Raw genomic sequence first — 14956 nt, 5'->3', positions numbered from 1 at the left:
GGCAACTATTGTCTTCCAGGAATAAACCACCAGGATGAACGTTACTTATAGATGTGCGAAGGCTGAAAGTACTTGTGAACCACTGGGGTTTCCGTGAAATTACTATCATCTAATCCCCTTCTTGACCCACTCAGCTCTGTATTGTGTTCAACAGCAAGATACAGCACATTTCCTTCACAGTCCACCAGATGCTCTGCTCTAAATTGGCCAAATAAAACAGCACCTGTCTTTATTTCTCCCATGGAGAAGGGCATTTTCTGCTGCAGTGTGATGAGAGGGGCTTGGGTGCTACGGCATTTTTGCCATTTTTTGACTGTCAAAACACACATACAATGCAGGTTGGAGGCAATCTCTGTTCAATGACTTCTTTCGCATTCCTCTCATGGACATTGCTGCTACTTTAGAGCTTAGAACATTAGACAGGCCATATATACACACAGTAGAGGAACAGGCCCTTTGGTCGATAATGTTTGAGCAAATGCTGAATTGAACTACATTTGTTTTCTGGTTGTTCATGAACCACATCCTTTCATTCCCTACACATCGATCTAAAAGCCTGTTAAATACCACGGCTGCATCTGCCACTACCAATGGTAGCCCATTCCAGGCAACTAAAACTCTCTGTATAAATCTTGTCCACTTCCCCTATCCCCTATAAACTTTAAAAGCATGTCCTCTACTATTTTACTCTTCTACCCTGAGAAAAAGTTCCGACTGTCTACTCTATCTCACTCATAACTTTACTGACTTCCACTCAATCTCTGACACTGTTGAGAAAACAGGCCACATTTGTAACCTAAGTAAAGCCAATTCCAACTCAGTGACAACCCCTCGAACTCCTAACCAGCATATCACCAAGTATCACACACAAAATGCTGGAGGATCTCAGCAGGCCAGGCAGCATCTATGGAAAAGAGTACAGTCAACGTTTCAGGCTGAGACCCTTCATTGGGACTGGAAAAAGCAGAAGAGAAGTCAGAATGGGCATCATCTCTCTTGATGAAGTCCTGATGGAGGATCTTGGTCCGAAACATCGACTGTTTACTCTTTTCCATAGATGCTGCCTGGCCTGCTGAGTTCCTCAAGCATTTTGTGCAAATTACTTTGATTTCCAGCAACTGCAGATTTCCTCTTGTCTGTGATATCACTAGGTATCACCTAGAGGTGCAGTCGAACAGTACCAAATGTCAGGAAGAGTTCAACCAATCAGTTACCATCATAAATGGGACAACATGGTATCGTAGTGGTCAGCACAACGCTTTACAGCGGGTTCAATTCCTGCTACTATCTGTAAGGAATCAGTATGTTCTCCCTGTGAATGTGAGGGTTTCCTCCCGGTGCCCCAGTTTCTTCCTACAGTCCAAAGACAAATGGTTGGTAGGTTAATAGGCCATTGTAAATTATCCTGTGATTAGGTTAGGATTCCACGTTGTATCTCAATAAATCAAAATAAGTAAGTCTATCTTTTAATTAGTTTGAGCTATCTTTCTATAAAATTTACCTCTTTATAAGGACTAGCTTTGATACTAACTTACAGCTTTTGACCGATCAAGTCTCTGCTGGCCCTCAGACCATTCCCTGTCAGGCCCATCCTTCTATTTATTCTCACTATAATCTATTCCCTAACTCATACCAATCACCCCACCCCACTGACTCTCCTTCTACCAATTTACACCAGGGGTGGCTTACAGGGGCCAGTTATCCTTGGGATGTGGGAGGAACAAGGGAAAGCTATGTAAAGTGTGCACACTCTATATGTGCATCATCCAAAGGCAGGATCAAAGGTTGCTTGCTGGAGCTATGAGGGGCCCCACTAATTGCCTCCCACTAGGCAAATAATGAGGCACAGGACTGTTACCTGTATCTTTGGATAGGCTGCGGGATCTCTCAGATACGGCTCTTGTTGCTGCAGGTATTGGCGGCACACCTCGGCAGGGCAATCCAAGGCCACCTATGACCAAGAAAAACATATTGAAGACAATAAATTCTGATGACTAAGGAAATGTCAACCTCTGTGCTCTGCACACCACCTCGACCCAGTTTCACGTTACAATTTACTGTGGAGTGCCTCATTCTATTTCTGGGGGTTTCAATTACTTCTGTGGCAGAGTCGCGGAGAAAAGATAGAATCCAGGCAGAAGTCAAAAATTCACATATAGCCAACAATGGAGTTCATCGAGGTCATGTTTGAAAGAGAATTCTGGACGTGGAAGTTTTGGAGATTTTAATGTTTTCATTCCTGCAAGCAGGAAATTTTGAAAACCTTCCAGTCCTAAGATAGTCTCATTTTCCTTGTCCTGTTTAGACAAGAAAGATGAACCTGTTTCCGTTCTTTCTGGGCAGGTTAAAGGCAGAGAAACCGAAACAAGGAAGTCCTGACTAGCTACAGTGTGACTACGACTGTTTCACCAGAGGTGGAGGACTTAGTTCAGGCAGAGCTGAGGATACACAGCTGAACACCTGCTGGCTTCTACTTTGTCCTTCGCGTGCTCCACAACCCAGGGAACCTGCACCGGTTCGGAACGTAAGCAGGCAGATAGGAATCACTGGCAATTAAATGATTTATGACCTCCCATTCCTTCAAACATTGCTTCATTACATCATCAGTTGTAATAGACCAAAAACCTCAACAGAGACTCACGCTGACTGGAATACCAGGAGGAGAATCATTGCAGCTCCATCAATTGATTTATGCAGTGAGATGGGTGTATGTTTTACTAGAGTGTATTGAAGTCTACACAAGTCCATTTAAGACTAGTTACTCTCAGTCAGATACTTTGGGCAGGCCATGTGTCTGATACTTGATATCCAAAGAAAACAGTCTACACTGAGCTGGTAAGATGTTGATAGATTGGGAGGGAAAAATTGAAGGATGTTTTCAAACCTTCCTTGAAAATATGCAACATTCCCAATGGTCCTTGGAACCACTGTTCAAAGTATGGAAGCAATATTTGGGACGACATTGAGTACCCCATAGCCATGCGTCAGGAACACGCAGAAACTCTGCATAAGTACTAAGAAGGATGGACCATCTCAGAAGCTACCTACTTGTCTGTCTTATTGGGCATTTCCCATCATAGCTATGGAAGAATCTACAGTTACAGAGCCTGCAAAACCAGTTATCCTTGATCAAAAGAGTCTGTCTAAGAAGATCTCAAGACAAACCTGGAGCAACTGATAAAGTCAATGCAGAGTTGAAAACTACATAACCTTTACCTCTCATTATATTGTGGTAATGCAGAGATGAGGAAATAAAGTTGATTTCCTTACCAGTCCTCTGAAAATACTGAAGGCTGCAATGAATACGAATAAAATCGCCAACACCAGATCAAACGGTCTCTGGATCAGATTCTTCTTTTGGACAATTTCAATTGCCTGAAATGTTGGAAACCAACCTTTGTTTTAAATCGTTCTGTTGAAATTTTAAGGTTAAAAATAACTAGAGAATACCAGCAATTAAGTATATTCAGTCAATATTCTCATCAGGTTGAAGCCGCTTATTTTCAGTAGGCTGACATTTAGCTGTGACTCAGTGAATAACAGTCTTGCTTATGAGTAGGAGGGTCCTGTGATCAAGACCCTCCAAATGACTGACCACAACGTCAACACAGTTAGGTGGTGCAAACTCACAGCTCCAGCGACCTGGGTTTGATGCTGACCTCAGGGGCTGTCGGTGATGAAGTCAGTGCATGTTCCCTCTGACCACATGGGCAGCTCACACAAGCTCCAATTACTGTACCTCATAAACCCAAAGACCTGTGAGCAGATTAACTGGGTGTTGTAAATGATCCCTTTGTGGGGATGAGTGGTCAAAGCAGAGTTGATAGACATCTATGAGAGAATAAGTTGCAAAGGTACAGGGAAATAAGGAGAGTGGGAATCGGACTGATAAGAATTGTAAAGCAACATGGACGCAATGAGCCAATAGCACCTTTCTGTTTTATAATCATCGAGATATAGAAAAGCACAGCACAGAAACAGACCCTCCATCCCATCTCATACATGCCGAACCATTTAAACCACCAACTTACATCGACCTGCACTGGGACCATAGCCATCTATCCCCTACCATCCATATATCTAACCAAACTTCTCTTAAACATTGAAGTCAAACTCGCATGCACCTCTTGCGCTGACAGCTCTTTCCACACTCTCACCACCCTCTCAGTAAAGAAGTTTCGCCTCATGTTCCCCTTAAAATTTTCACCTTTCACTCTTAACCCATGATCTCTAGTCATAATCTCACCCAAAACTGCTTGCATTTACCCTATCTATAACCTCATAATTTTGTATATCTCTATCAAATTTCCTCTCCATCTTCTACATTCCTAGGGATAAAGTCCTAACCTATTCAAACTTTCCTTATAACTCAGGTCTTCCAGACCTGGCAAATTCCTTGTAAATTTGCTAGGTACTCTTCCAACCTTATTTACATTTTTACTGTAGGAAGGTGACCAAAACTGCACATAGTAGGTAAGTAAGATGCTATATTCTGGCCTATTTCTCAGGGAGTACTGAACTGTCGTTGTTGCCATGTCTTCGAGAAAATATTAAAACAATATTGAATAGGTTGGGACTTTATTCCTTGGAACATAGGAGAATGAGGGGAGATTTGATAGAGATATACAAAATTATGATTGGTATAGATAGGGTAAATGTAAGCAGACTTTTTCCACTGAGGTTGGGTGAAACTAGAACTAGAGGTCATACGTTAAGGGTGAAAGGTGAAATATTTAAGGGGATATCTGAGGGAGAACTTCTTTGCTGAGAGGGTAGCGAGAGTGTGGAACGAGCTGCAGACTGAAGTGGATGTGCATTCCATTTCAACATTTAAAAAAAAATTAGACAAGTACGTGGATGGGAGAGCTGGCTGGTGGCGTAGTGGCATCAGCGCCGGACTTCAGAGCGAAGGCTCTGGAATTCGAACCCAGCCGGCTCCCCGGCACACTTTCCATCCGTGCTGGGTTGAGCGTCGAGCTAGCAACTTGACCTCGTAAAAAAGAAATTGCCTGCTACAGAAACGTCAACAGCAAAAAGTCAATGGCCTATGCTCTCTCGTGAGTTTAAAAGGCAATTTCCTTTTCCTTACATGGAGGGGAGAGGTATGTAGGGCTATGATCCAGGTGCAGGTCAATGGGACCAGGCTAAATAGGAGTTCTGCATGTGCCAGAAGGGCTGCAGGGCCTGCTTCTGTGCTGTAATGCTCTACAACTATGACTATACTCCATGTCTGATCACTCACAGTGAAGTTTTGACCTGAATTTATTCTTTACCCCCTATGAGACAGATCAGAGATGGCTTCCATACAGACTTCAGGCTTTAGGTGGCTCAAAACATAACACACTATCTTAATAAAGGATGCATATGCAAGGAAATTAGCTAAAGAACTAACTTCTACTTGCGTTCAATAAAAAAAATGCACCCAGTTTATCTCACAATCCATCCTAACTGCCAACACTGAAGAAGTTACACTGAGGGCTTTGGTCGCTCCTTAAATGCAAACTCAGCTTTAGCTTTTTGCTTGCTACTGGAGTTTAGTGCAGCATTTCTCAAACACGTTAGGAGACGTGGGCATAATTTGCTGAGATTTCAACAATACTGCAGCAATATGTATCCTGGAAGTTTTTGGGAAAGAGTGCTGATCTCCGTTACTAGTTGGACAACTGCCAGGAGGAAAGGACTATCAGTCATGGGCAATTCACTGGAGTCTTCCTTTGTCTCCGGAATACATGAAAGGAAGAAATAGAGCAACATCAGCAGCGATTCTAGGAGAGGGGCTGGTGAGAGTGCAAGGAAGAAGTTTAAGGGAACTCCATAACCACGTAGGCATGTGACACCTGGCCTCCTCCCGAGGAGCTTTCACTTGACCACATCTGGAGAGGTGTGCTAAATTATACATTATAAATTCTGACAGTTTCTTCCTCAATAGCTGTTGAGAGTGGGCCAATGTTTTCAACAGCCGTCACCCACCCACCCACCCTCCCCTTCATCTTCTGCACCTCCCACATTGGGCCTTTCTGTGCTGGGCCTGATGACCTCAGTCCCAGAGTCACCTTGAAATATTCAGCTGGATATCAGTCAGTGCATTCCACACCATCATAGGTGTTAGATTGGGAAGTCAAATTGTTTTTTTTTGTGTAGTTTTACTTACCAATGCTTGCTTGTATTTTTATATAATCACCTACATACATGTAATTGTTCAGTGAAATTTCCAGTAATTATGGTACAGCTGCTCATGGATTTTCTAGTTTTCAGTACAAGGTGTCACACTACTTGAGTTTGGTTATTTTATACAGAAGGTTAACTGCTACACAGAATGTTTTGTTATCTCGAGACAGGGTTATGAGACAACCAAGACTGCATTTCCCCTGCCTTTGTTCTCTCGGCTCCTCTGTCTTGTTTGTTTTCCACTCTTGTAAGACTTAATAAAACAATCATAAACAACAAGTTTTATGTCTCATTCTTGACTTCCAAGGAATCTTTGGGTCACAAAAGCATCAAGATCCAACGATGGTCATTCTGAACTGACTCCAGATATACATCATTGCTGTTAATCAGCATTTGAGTGCTAAACTGAAACTGTCTCTGGATTTACGATCAAGCTCTGGGCAAATTCAAATTGGTGGTGTGCACCGAAACTGGACTTCCAAATTCCATTTTATTAGTACAGCACCCACTCAGCAACTGCGTTCATCCAAACAGCTCAAAGTATCTAGTCATGATCAAATGTTGGTTCTGGTTGTGCAGAAGGCTGGCCCCTACTTTTAACAAAACTTGAACCTCTGATGACGAATCGATGAGGAATGATCTGCAAGTATGCAGACAAGCTGGTGGGGTGGATGGACACACAACAGACTAAACATTGCAAAACCGTGAAAGGTGAAAGACTTTGATGAGAAAAAAGAGGGATATTGCCTAGAAAAATGGTGCAGAGGAAGGGAGATTCAAGAAGAGAGATCAAGAGGCGCTTGTACTTGAAGAAGAAAAGTCATAGTCATAGTCATAGTCATATGAAGTTTATTAATCCCGGGTGAAATTGCTTTTCGTTACAGTTGCACTATAAATAATGAAATAGCAATAAAACCATAAATAGTTAAATAGTAATATGTAAATTATGCCAGGAAATAAGTCCAGGACCAGCCTATTGGCTCAGGGTGTCTGACCCTCCAAGGCAGGAGTTGTAAAGTTTGATGGCCACAGGCAGGAATGACTTCCTATGACACTCTGTGCTGCATCTCGGTGGGATGAGTCTCTGGCTGAATGTACTCCTGTGCCCAACCAGCACATTATGTAGTGGATGGGAGACATTGACCAAGATGGCATGCAACTTGGACAGCATCCTCTTTTCAGACACCACCGTCAGAGAGTCCAGTTCCATCCCCACAACATCACTGGCCTTATGAATGAGTTTGTTGACTCCATTGGTGTCGGCTACCCTCAGCCTGCTGCCTCAGCACACAACAGCAAATATGATCGTACTGGCCACCACAGACTCGTAGAACACCCTCAGCATCGTCCGGCAGATGTTAAAGGACCTCAGTCTCCTCAGAAAATAGAGACGGCTCTGACCCTTCTTGTAGACAGCCTCAGTGCTCTTTGACCAGTCCAGTTTATTGTCAATTCGTATCCCCAGGTATTTGTAATCCTCCACCATGTCCGCACTGACCCCCTGGATGGAAACAGGGGTCACCGGTACCTTAGCTCTCCTCAGGTCTACCACAGCTCCTTAGTCTTTTTCACATTAAGCTACAGATAATTCTGCTCACACCATGTGACAAAGTTTCGTACCGTGGCCCTGTACTCAGCCTCCTCTCCCATGCTGATGCATCCAACTATGGCAGAGTCATCCAAAAACTTCTGAAGATGACAAGACTCTGTGCAGTAGTTGAAGTCCGAGGTGTAAATGGTGAAGAGAAAGGGAGACAAGACATTCCCCTGTGGAGCCCCAGTGCTGCTGATCACTCTGTCGGACACACAGTATTGCAAGCACATGTACTGTGGTCTGCCAGTCAGGTAATCAAGAATCCATGTTACCAGGAAATCACCCACCTGCATCGCTGTCAGCTTCTCCCCCAGCAGAGCAGGGCGGATGGTGTTGAACACACTGGAGAAGTCAAAAAGCATGACCCTCACATTGCTCGCTGGCTGTCCAGTTGGGCGTAGACACAGTTCAGCAGGTAGACGATGGCATCCTCAACTCCTAGTCGGGGCTGGTAGGCGAACTGGAGGGGATCTAAGTGTGGCCTGACCATAGGCCGGAGCAGCTCCAGAACAAGTCTCTCCAGGGTCTTCATGATATGGGAGGTCAATGCCACCGGTCTGTAGTCATTGAGGCCGCTGGGGCGCGGCGTCTTCGGCACAGGGACGAGGCAGGATGTCTTCCACAGCACAGGAACCCTCTGGAGCCTCAGCAGTTGAAGTATCCTACAGGTTTCCAAGAGTTACACACAGAGGAATAGAATGCAAGGACACCGGAACTAATTTGCCAAATGGCTTCATCCTGGACTGCACTTATTCTAATATCCTAAATTTTAAGAAGATACTAAGATACATGCAAGAGGCAGGACCTACTGTAGGTCACTGGGTTCCTGACTAGCAAGTAACACTTAGTCTAGAAAAGGAACTGGAAGAGGAGGTGAGAATGATATCTGGTCCATACAGCTCATTTCTAAAGTCTCATGATCACTTTTTTAAGTTATACAAAGGAGAATTTTCACTAAAGTAACAGGGTTGTTGCAGAAAATTGAGAACCCTTGCATCAATACAAGACCTTCATCAGGATGTGGTTGAAATTTTGTTTGATTTTGAGAAAAGATGGAGCTCATTTGCTCGTTATTATCATTTGAGCTAATTGATAGATTTTTTCTACGATCTAATTGTAAATTTTTTGGTATATTTTCTTTTCTTGCTGGCGGTTTGATGTTTATTTTTAGAAGCTCTTTGTATGATGCACGGCTCCGGGGTTGTACACCTAATGGGCTTTTTTCCCTCACTTTTTCTGCTTAGTAGGTTTTTTTTGTTATCACAAATTTTTTTTCAATCTTTAAGATAATGTCTTTTTTGAGACTTTGTAAGTGTTTTTACTTCAACGTACTCATGTTATTTCTTTTGTATAATATAACAATAAAAAGATTTGAAAAGAAAGAAAGAAACTTTGTGCAAACATGAGGAATTTTGCAGATGCTGGAAATTCAAGCAACACACATCAAAGTTGCTGGTGAACGTTTTGTGTTCACTTTTGACCTCACGAGGCAGGGTTTTGGAAGCAGCGTACAGAAAGATCACTAGAGTAATTCTCAGCTCCACGTACCTTTGATCTCCAGAAAGGCTGAAATAATGACAGCTTTGAAATGTACTGCATGGAAAAAGTTGCCAAGCAAAATCAATGTAATCACATACCTTGTGTAATTTATTACTTCCTTCCCATGTATCTGGTACATGTCTTTAAATATATATGTTCACACATTGCGGGAATCGGTACAAAAGCCAACATTTATTGCCTATTTTTAATGAGCAGATTAGTGGAACATTTCTAATGGACATAAAATTCTTGGCGGTTAGGGGTCCAGTACAGGTCAGACTGAGAAAGGAGAGCAGAATTCCTTCCATGAACATTATTAAGGAACCAAACTGGAGACTTGTGCATAGTACAACACTGCCACTGTTGTATTTATAAAAAGGAGCATGGATCCATTGTTCATTGCTGATGTAACACCCCTTACCAAGTGATAGGAACTTACAGGCCAGGGATGAATTGATTAAGATTTAAATTGATAGAATAATAAAAAAAATATTTTGCACTAAATCAACTGTGTCAACTAAATAGGTTAGGAAGGACTCATGACATTTAAAGTTGTGTAAAAGTGATGTTGCATCTTGGTCTGTAGAGCAAATAGTAAACAATGATTCAATTAAATAATTCAACTGAGAAACAGAAGTTTTCCTCACTGGGACAGAGTTCAGCTCCTGTCTCTGTTACCTCAAAAACGTAATCAGCAGCAGAACACTCCAGAGTAATCTGGAGTAGGGTGGGGTGGTCTATGTTAGACCATATTCTGGTGTATAGCAAATTATTAACTTCAGCAACCAATCTTTGCACCTGAACATGGACTGTAGATTAAATTTAAAATGCAGCTCTGGACAATAGGCTCCCAGAGCTGTTAATTGTTAGAGACAATGTGGTCTAACATACATTTTGGTTGTCTGTAGTGTGGGTGCGAAGAAGGAGGTGTGAAAGTTATATGTACTTCAAAGGAAGCACTGTAGGTGCATTGTAACCATAGAATTGCTCTTTGATCTTTGGCACATAAAATGTCATGTAATGTTGGGTCAAGCAGGTCTCTTCTTCCGAAAGGGTTTCAATATGACGCCTGCTGTCCCATTTTGTCACATTAAATACTACTTCATATCTACCAGGTGCATCTATCCAGTGATTTTGTTCACATTACAACAGTCTAAGGATGGAAGAAGTGGACTGAGGAAACACAAAGATGAGTTTCCCAGGTGTTCTTTCAAACTGAGGTTTCTGTCTTTGTTAACCTTCCCAAGAGATCACATGATAGGAGGTGTATGCTACAAGATATCATGTTCTTAAGAGGCAAAATGCATGGACCAACTAGTTTATTTCTGCACAGCCTGTGCGTTTGTATAACAATTAAGAATGCATCTTGATGGATTTATCAAGTACAATTAACGCCACTGGGGCTGAGTAGAATCAGATCAGATTTACTGTCACTGACTTACAGTATGTGATGTTAGTGAATGGCAGAACAAGAAGCTATAGTGGAGGGGGTCAAAGATACAATGCTTAAACATGCAATTTTAAAATGTTATGAGGAAGAATATATGACTAATTCCAACTAGTACAAAAAATCAAGTGATAATTCTAAACAACCTTTTGCAAAACAAATTAGTGAAGCCACAATATATCTCATTAATGCTTACAGACAGGGAGTGCTTGTTAAGCTTTATGTACCAGATTGATTCTATAACGGATAAGACACATCATCACACAATTCTGGAGCTGGTAAACAAATTGATCTCCCAAAAGATGCTCTCATTCGATTGGAATCTAGTTACAGTACTCATCTCAGATGTGCGAGAAGTCTAGCTTAAAACATGAGGAATTCAAAACTGGAACATCTTGCTTGGTAGCCCTAATTTACCACCAAGCAATTCCACCGAGAAAGGAATGGAACCACTTCTGGCCCAAATCTAAAACAGTGGAGACATGGAGCAGGCATTGGTCAACTGACTGAAGCTGGAATGCTGTATCCTAACTGGCTGCATCAGAATGCAAAAGGCTACAGAGAGTTCTGATCAGCCTCGTCTATCCCAAGCACAGTCCTCCCCACCATCAAAAGCATCTACATGAGTCACTGCCAGAAGAAGAATCCCCACCATTCATGTCATGCTCTCTTCTGGCTGCTACCATCAGGCCAGAGGTACCGAAACCTGAGCTCCCATATCTTAAGCATTAAGGTTCAAATATATATATATACACTTCCATAAACTCATGGAGGGGAGTCTGGAATATCACTTCCACCATCCCCAGGACAGCTCATTACTTGCAAGGTCCTTATGATATTTATTATGTTGTGGCAGCTGGCAACATCAGGAGAACTAGTAAAAAGCTCCAATTCCCTCACTCAATATTGCTGAGGAAGTCTGAATGAACAAAGGTGTTTTGGAATTGTGATGAGTGGCATTGCCTTGGACAATATACAAATTATGATGGAGGATGTATTGAAGGCTTTAAAGTACATTAGGTTGGATAAATCCATAGGGCCTGACCTGGCCCCCACTGCTTTGGGCACACTATAGTAGGAAAAATATTATTAAACTAGAAAGGATGCAGAACATATTTATCAGGATATAGGGGTCTGAATTACAAGAAGAGGTTGCATAGTCCAGGACTTGTTCCCTGGAACATAGGAGATTGAGGGGTGACCTGAGAGAGCCATATTAGATGATTGGGGGCATAGACAGTATGGAAACATACAGTCTTTTTCCTGGGGAGGGGGTGCTAAAACAAGAGGGTATAGGTTTAAGATCAGAGGTGAGTGATTTAAAAGGGAATCAGGGGCAGCTCACAAAGAGGATGCTGTATAGCTAGAATGTGCTGCCAGAAACAGTGGTTAAGGCAAGCGCATTAGCAACATTTAAAAGCCACCTTGATAAGTACCTAGATTGGTGAGGTTTAAAGGGCTATAGACCAAATCTGGGCAGCTGGGACTAGCTGGGCAACATAGATCTATGACTCTGTGCACATATCACCTGTATCAGCTGACACACAGGAACTGTTTCAACTTGGAACCAAAACGAGTGTTGAAGAATGATTAACTGAGTTGATGGAGTTTTTCACAGAAGTTTTCAGTGATGAATCCCAACAGAAAAATGTCCCTTCACCAAAGAAATCTAGCTGGACACAATACAACACTTAGATTTCAACACTGAATTCAAAAAGCCTTGTAATGACATGCAGTCACTTCAAGGTCTGAATTGGCTAGTTCTGGTGGAAAGGCATCAATCTTTAACATGAACATTTTTCTATCTCTAAAGATGTTGCCTGACCAGCATTCTCTTTTACTTTAGATTTTCAGTAACTACTGTGATTGATATTTTAGTTTCAATAATGTTTTCTCTCTCTATCTTGTGTTCACTTTCATGTCCTTTTACTTCCATCTCCTCCGGAATAGTTCAACTGTTTGAAGTCAGGAATGGGAGTTCATGGATTTGTAAGAGGAAGTGACATTCATGTTGTAGAAATTCCAGCCAATGACCTCCTCCAACAAGAGAATGTCTAATATACACCCTTGGCATTACCATTACTCTATCCCCTATCTTCAATGTCCTTCAGGTCACCATTGACCAGAAACTCAACAGGACCAGGCATATAAATACCATTAACTGCAAGAGCAAGACAGAGGCCACATAATCTATAGCATGTGGCTCACCAGCTGACACCTCAAGGCCTTTCTATCATCTAAAGGACATAAATCAGGAGCACGATGGTATGCTCCTCTTGGTTGGAAAAGTACTACATCAAAAACTCTCAAGATGCTCAACACCGTCTGGAACAAAGCAATCTCATCAATTTTTCTTACCATCAACAGTACACTGTAGCTTTACCATCTATCATCTAAAAATGAATTGCAATTGCTCACCGAAGACATTCCAAACCTACAATCTCCAACACCTGGGACAATAATTACAAATGCAAAGGAAAACCATCTTGCAGGTTCCCTCCAAGTTCCTTTCAAGACATGAAACACATCAACTCCTGTCTCCCAGACAACACTGGACCATTGCCTACCATCGAAAGAGGCCCACTGTGATACTATCTCCCTGTCATACACTCATCTTTAGAGCATCAGGGCGGTAAAGACACTTATGTCAGACAATTGTTTATTGACAACTGTTCCAGCTTCAATACTATGACTCCAGTCTCCACACTTCTAAACCTGGGACTCAACATCTCCTTTTGCAAATGAATCATTGACTTCCCAAATAACAGTCTGCAATCAGTAAGCAAAGGCAGCAACACCTTCCCATGATTATTCTCAATACTGGTTCCCACAAAGCTGAGTCCTCCGCCCACTTCTCTATGTGACTGCATAGCCAGTTTCTACTCTATTTACATCTACAAATTAGGAAATGACACCACCTCAGTCATATCTCAAATAATGATGAGTCAGACTACAGAAAGGGGAATGAATGTCTAGTGACATGTTGTCATGACAACAACCTCCCTCAATGTCATCAAAACAAAAGAGCAGTACACATGCTCCTGTTTACATAAATGATGCTGAGGTCAAGGGGGTTGAAAGCTTATGTTCCTAGCAGGGAACATTACCAATTGCTTGTCCTGGTCCAACTACGTAGGCATCAGGGCTAAATAAAAGCTCACCAGCACCTTTACTTCCTCAGCAGGCAGAATAAATTTTGCATCTTCCCTTTGACCCTCACCACTTTTTTTTTGTAAATTCATCATAGACAGTGTGCTATCCGCATTTGGCATGGCAACTGCTCTGCCTGTGACCACAAGAAAGTGCAGAGGTTGTGGATGCTGCTCAGCACATCACAGAAACCAGCCTCCCCTCCACAGGTTTTGTATACACCTCGTTGTCTGCCTTACCTAAGCAATATACTTCAAAGACCTTACCCATCCTGGACATTCTCTCTTCTCCCCCGCCCTACCAAGCTGAAGATACAAAGCCTGAAGGCATGTACCACCAGGCTCTGGGACAGATTCTATTTGCTGTTCTAAGATATTGAATGGTCCCGTACTATGGACTCTTGACTTCACAGTTTACCTTATATGGCCTTACATCTTATTGACTGCCAGCCCCACACTTTCTCTATAGCTGTAAAACTTAACTCTGTTATTGTTTTCCCTTGTACTACCTCTGTACACAGTTGTAATGAAACAATCCATACTGACAATATGCAAAACAAAGCTTTTATCTGTTCCAAGTACAGGTAACAGTAATAAACTAATTTACCAATTTAAATTACACACCATCATGATTTGGAAATATATTGACAGTCATTCACCATTACTAGTTCTCCTCAACAGCAACATGAAAGTTCATTCATTAGAAGGACCACAAGCGTTCAAGTCTCACCATTACTTTCACAGGAACAATAATGGATGAGTAATAGATCCTGGCCTTCGGTGATAGACATCCAGATCCCAAAATTGATTAAAACAGTTGCAATTAACAAGCTTTGATAACCCTCTCTCTCCTACCTATAGTGCCATTAGTCTCCATCCTATCACAAACATTCCCCTTGTCCAGTTAGCAACATAAAATACATTTGATTTCTCACTTCTCCCAGATCCAAGGACAGGTAAGTGATCTGAAGTGTAAAATGTAAGCCCTGTTTTGCTCTCTACAGATGCTGCCTAACTTGTTGAATAAGTTCAGCATTTTCTGTTATTATTTCTGATTTC

General features: G+C 42.1%; 1 protein-coding gene across 2 annotated transcripts in view; it reads right to left on the bottom strand.

Moving 5' to 3' along the window:
• The window catches only part of LOC140209806 (transmembrane 6 superfamily member 1-like), a 50072-nt gene that overhangs the window by 19538 nt on the left and 15578 nt on the right, over positions 1-14956 (bottom strand). For both annotated transcript variants that reach the window (XM_072278311.1, XM_072278312.1), the window contains 2 exons: positions 3271-3375; positions 1859-1951 (listed from right to left, as the gene is read on the bottom strand). In XM_072278311.1, coding sequence (XP_072134412.1) covers positions 1859-1951; positions 3271-3375 — 198 coding nt within the window. The remainder of the gene's footprint in view (positions 1-1858; positions 1952-3270; positions 3376-14956) is intronic.

The sequence above is a fragment of the Mobula birostris genome, chromosome 14 (assembly GCF_030028105.1).
Source record: "Mobula birostris isolate sMobBir1 chromosome 14, sMobBir1.hap1, whole genome shotgun sequence".
Lineage (NCBI taxonomy): Eukaryota > Metazoa > Chordata > Chondrichthyes > Myliobatiformes > Myliobatidae > Mobula > Mobula birostris.
This window is presented reverse-complemented; position numbering and strand designations above follow the sequence as displayed.